General features: G+C 36.0%; 1 protein-coding gene across 1 annotated transcript; it reads left to right on the top strand.

Annotated features, from left to right (window-relative positions):
- Nucleotides 1-3,259: 3,259 nt before the first annotated feature.
- On the top strand, nt 3,260-3,661 carry LOC127849121 (uncharacterized). The gene has a single exon (XM_052381843.1). The coding sequence runs from the start codon at nt 3,260-3,262 to the stop codon at nt 3,659-3,661; it is 402 nt and encodes a 133-aa protein (XP_052237803.1).
- Nucleotides 3,662-6,042: the final 2,381 nt, after the last annotated feature.

Genomic DNA, 6,042 nt, shown 5'->3' with positions numbered 1-6,042 from the left:
TTGCGACATAATATAACACAGATGCCCGTAATTACTCTTAGTTTTTTTAACAAAACAACACATAAATGTCATCTTGTCGACTCCGTGTTATTGTCAGAAATATTTCATAAACATATCAACGTTTGACCTGTGCAATAATTTAAGATACTTGATCTTTATAAGTATAGATGCCCGTAATTACTCTAAGTTTTCGGACACTTAAAAATAATATACATTTTTGTGTGTCCGAAAATTTAGATACGAAAAATATTTAAAAGTACGAGTGTCCGAAAATTTAGAGACATAAATACAACTTCACTTATTTGCAATCTCTTACCTGAAATATATAAAAACGTTATAAAAAAACAACCATACTGCTTCCTTAATACGATATCATTTCAAATGATATTGGGTGAAACCATTTTTTATAACGGTTATACATGGTAATCTTCCTAATAACGAAATTGTAATGGTCCACTGCTCTCAGGGCATTCTATGCCAGGTTTTATGACCTTAATCCGGTTTTAAAACTCCATAATCGAAGGGTCCCAGATAAGCGAAAACAGGTCAGAAATCAGGTAAACTGGCGCTCTAAAATATACTGTCCGAAAAATTGGAGTCATTAGTTATGGTCAAAAATCCTTATGTCCGAAAATATAGCCACGAAAAATATTTTTTGTGGCTAAAAAGGAGGTGTCCGAAAACTAAGAGTGTCCGAAAACAACTAAAAGCTTGATGTAATGTTTTCCAGATGTTTCAAACTGTTATTGTCTGCAAAAATAATTGAAATCTGTTGAAATATGTTTTTTTTTGTTTTTAAATTGAGCAAACCAGTAGACACCTGTGGATAACTAAACAGATTATTTTGAATGATGTAGCAAATTTTAATTTTATAAAAAAAACGTTTATTTAGTAGTAATTAATACCGGAACTTGTTCATTCAACCCAGTTTTGCCATAAAATATAATTAATGTATGGCATTATCCCGTGTCTTCAAGTATCGTGTTAACAGCGTCTTTTAATTGAGCGAGATTTTCGACGAGTGTAAATAATTGATTTCGAAACAGATTTTACCAAGCCCTGTTGCAATTTTGATTTCATCATAAACAGCTCGTGTATCAAGTGTTTAGAATACCATCTCAACAATGTGTTACGTGCATTAGACACATTTCAACCTTGTGGTACCTTCAACAAACACCTTTAAACTACGTGTTACGTAAATTGTATATTGCGTTACAGTCAAAAGATACAAACTTTGTTATGTGATTTTTAATTTAGTCTAAATTGAGGAAATATTAAAAATATAATAGCGATAATAACCAGCATTATCTCAGTACAACTAGGTAACGAAAGAGCGTTTGCTTCCGGTAATGGTGGGTGTAGACACAGGTACTTGAAACAATTTTTTGGTCCTTATATATATAATAAGAGTAAAGGTACCCAACGATGATTTCACAGGTGTATTGAATAACACAATGCAGAAGCATAATAGATCAAACAATGCACACATATGTCGTTGCGGTTGCCAGCAGGAAGCGTCCATCTATGATAAAACACATTGTATTTGATGAAAATCGTCCAAGTATGTCCAAAACAGCCAAAAGTTTCACAAATAGCACCCCAAAATCAAAGTGTGTAATTCCTGACGTCCAGCTGTCAGTAATGAATGAAGGCGATTTTCGGTCGATTGTTCACAATTAAACAAGAACTTTGCTATAAACTCCACGTGCGTTTGTCATTTACTCAGTTTGCCATCGAACTACGTCGTTCTTTGGTAACGGCACAACAAAAATACTCAGAAAAAGTAGAAAATACACCAAATATTATATTTTATGTTCAAACTGAATCCATTTTTTGATGGAACGCGGTAAATTATTATCTTGTTATCGATTGGTTGAATAAGTCGTAAATTATAGAACAAGTTTACCAATTTTATTTTCAACCAATGAAAACGTCTTCTGTCCGTAACACCGATTTCTGCCTCAAAATAATGGTCGTGAAAGTGAAAGTACACTAAATTTGTTGTTTCTTCTGAATTTCCGACTGTTTACCGTTCAACTGGGACTTAAGAACGCCGTAGTTCGAAGACAAACTTAGTAAATGAAAAACATTTGTGGAGTTTATAGCAAAGTTCTTGTTTAATTGTGAACAATCGACCGAAAATCGCCTTCATTCATTACTGACAGCTGGACGTCAGGAATTACACACTTTGATTTTGGGGTGCTATTTGTGAAACTTTTGGCTGTTTTGGACATACTTGGACGATTTTCATCAAATACAATGTGTTTTATCATAGATGTACGCTTCCTGCTGGCAACCGCAACGACATATGTGTGCATTGTTTGATCTATTATGCTGTTGCATTGTGTTATTCAATACACCTGTGAAATCATCGTTGGGTACCTTTACTCTTATTATATATATAAGGACCAAAAAATTGTTTCAAGTACCTGTGGGTGTAGACGTGTTTTTGTCTATCTGCTGGATAAATCAGAATATGTGACTCAGTACGCTTACTCTCAGGTCTAGAAAGTGATATGTGGAAATAATAGTGCTATACTAGTGTAACAGTGGACTTATTTGTGATGTGGACATTCTAGTTAGAATATGTTTCTGGACATCAATTTCTCCTGCTTGTAAAAGGTACTTATATCTATATATAGATATATATATAGCATAGATCTATCGCATTGAACTAGATACTAGCATGTTGACAACTAATAACCAGTTCACTCTACTATTGCCTTTTACCTGTACTCATCGCAATCCTCGAGATCCTCGAAATCCACGTCCTTGACCGTAACGCATATCTTTACTGGTCAAAATAAATAGCGCCGTCATGAACAATCATTCCACACCTATACAAGGGAGGCGACCGGACAAACGTGATTTATCCACCTCGAGCATTGATTTGGTCCCTGGCAACAAAAATAATAAAATTTCTGACCTTATGGAAAATAGCGAAACCAATCAATTCCACCTCAGCGAGGCTGACATTGATGTCATTTCCAGGAAAATGCGTGACCTATTTAAAGCTGACGTGGAAGCAATTGTAAACTCAGTTGTACAATCATTAATACCACAGATCATCAGTGGCATAAATGAGTCCTTAAATACCAAGATTACATCGCTTGAATGCGAGAACAAGGTCCTGAAAGATCAGATATCTGAGTTGCAAGTACAAGCAGATCGGGCGTAACAGTATAGCCGCCGTAACTGTCTCCGAGTAAGTGGGATCCCTGAAACTGAAAAGGAGGATACGGACGGCATAATCTTAAAGATGGTGAACGACATAGGCGCAAACCTTCCTATTGATGAGATTGATCGCACTCATCGCCTAGGACCTCGCAAACAAGTGGGATCAAAACCAAGGGATATTATCATTAAATTCGTATCCTACAGGGCCCGGCAAAAGCTCTACAACGTGAGAACAAGTGAGAAAACAAATGACCCTTACAAGAAAGTCTATGTAAACGAGGCGCTCACGAGATACCGCAGCGAGATGTTCTACGGTGCTCGCAAGCTGGCTTCAGACAAACTTGTAGAGGGTGCGTGGACGCATGACGGGCAAGTGTTGGTCCGAGATCTTAAGCGGGTCATCCGCCGAATAGACAAACCCGAGCAGATCACTGAGCTCCGCGCCAAATCCAGATCGTATGCGTCTGTTGCAACTAGCAAGTAGACATTAACTGCTCCACCTTTTCTATGATGAACAGTATACACAATGATACCTTAAAAACGTGTTTCACGAACCATTTATGACACATCGGCGATGAGTAAATCCTTTTCAAAACAGACTGTCGAATCATTTTCTCTTCTGCTTATTTGTAATTAAGATGTTTTCGATATTAATCATGTTTATAGCAATCTCACTATATCATTTGCATCTGTTTTCTTTTTTCTCGTGTGATTTGTGTAAGCTCTTATCGAATTATGTCACTCAGAAATGTATTCTCTCGCATATTAACATGCATGACTGTCATTGCGATATTTCCTGATATAAACATGATACACATTTTGCAATTATACAAAGTAAACATATTAATTCGTACATAAGAAGAATTGTGTAAGCTCTTATTGAACTATATAATTCAGAAATGTATTCTCTCGATCAATAACATGCACAACTGTCATTAAGATGTCTCTGGTCACAAACATAAATACACATTTTATCGTTATATACTTAATCTCGTCTAAATTGTAATGCTCAGCTACCTTTCACTTCCATCTGTTTGTATTCTTATAATGTACCCGTATGCAAGCTCATACGCACTTATTACACATCTAAAATCTTCGTATGAAGTTATCGTTCTTTTTAGCATACACAGCACATGTGAATCGTATCATATGACCGACCTTCTCGCATAATGCCCTACCTATTTATCTACCTACTCATAATGCTTTGTTTTGTTTTCTTTGCTTCCATTGTTTATTTTCCTGTTGTATTTCCTTGTAACTATCTACCCATAACCCTTTTCTGTGTTATCTTAATTTGCATTGTTTACTGTTCTGTGTTATTTCATGATGAAGGATTTGTTGATGCCCATAGGACTGTAGCAATTCGTGACAAAGAGCACTCACAGCTTGTATTGTGTAGTGATGGATACTTATAATATTTTATCAAGATACACGTCCGTCGGATTGTTTTTTGCATCTTTAAATGGGCTAGTTCTTATGTCTATACATACAAATGAAATTGCTCTAGAGTCGTCTCTACGAAACATCAAAGGCCAATCTCAACTTTGCCGGTGTATCCGATGGCCATATACACGCGCCATAGTTGGTAAACGTTACATTTCTAACTCACTGTTCGTAATTAGTTCTATTTTTGTCTTAATTACAGACGTTTTAGTTACATGGATTAATTCTATCATGTTGCTTTCTGGGGATATCGAATTGAACCCAGGCCCTGTATCGATTAGCTCTCTTGATTCAAATATAACGGAGTACAATTCACTAAACTGCTTATTAGCAATGCCCAATAACCTTTCCTTCTTGCAATACAATGTTCAGAGTATACGGAACAAAATGGAAATTCTTACAGCAGAACTCTCAAATTTCGATATATTATCCTTTTCTGAGACAGTGGCTTAACAACTCTATCGAAACTGATGAACTCATTATCCCTTCTTACCAATGTCCCGAACGCAAAGATCGAATACATGATAGCCATGGTGGGGTTATGCTTTATGTTAAAGATTTTATCCATTATGAACGCAGAGTTGACCTCGAACCGATTACATTAGAGTGCATTTGGATTGAGCTCCACTTGTTGAGTATGAAGCGTGTTTTATTTGGAATATTTTATAGACCACCAAACGCAGATGCATCATATACACACTTAATTGACGACTCTATTGGTTTGACAATCGAAACAGGTATATCTGACATTATTATAACCGGTGACTTCAATATGAATAATAGTCAACCAATACTAGTAAGAAAGCTTGACTCCTGGTGCCTAAAATACAATCTTGTTCAAGTTATCAATGAACCTACGCATTTTACGGAAAGATCCTCGTCAATTCTTGACCTATTGCTATTAACAAATCCCAACAGCTTGGTATTGTCAGGTGTTGGTGATCCCTTTCTTGATCAACAACAACGCTATCATTGTCCTATATATGGTCTTTGTAAATATAAAAAGCCAAATGCGAACGTATACGAGCGTCATATATGGAGCTATGAGGATGGTAACTACGATTTGCTACGTGAAACGTTTTCTTCACAAATTGGAATACAATTTCAAGCATGGATACTGACACATATTGTACTAATATCACCGACACTATTATTCGTAATGCCAAACTTTGTATCCCAAACAGGGTAATAAAAATCAAACCGCGTGATGCTCCATGGCTAAATACACATATACGTCGAATGATTAGAAAACGCAAACGGGCTTACCGTATTGCAAAAACTACTTATTATTAAAAAAAAGTAATTATCATTGGTCCAAGTTTCGAACAATTAGAAACCAGACAGTATCTTTTATTCGCCAAGCGAAAAATCAGTACTACGACAGTCTAAGCGATAAACTTAAAGAAAATAATGACACACCTA

The sequence above is a fragment of the Dreissena polymorpha genome, chromosome 10 (assembly GCF_020536995.1).
Source record: "Dreissena polymorpha isolate Duluth1 chromosome 10, UMN_Dpol_1.0, whole genome shotgun sequence".
Classification (NCBI taxonomy): Eukaryota; Metazoa; Mollusca; class Bivalvia; order Myida; family Dreissenidae; genus Dreissena; species Dreissena polymorpha.
This window is presented reverse-complemented; position numbering and strand designations above follow the sequence as displayed.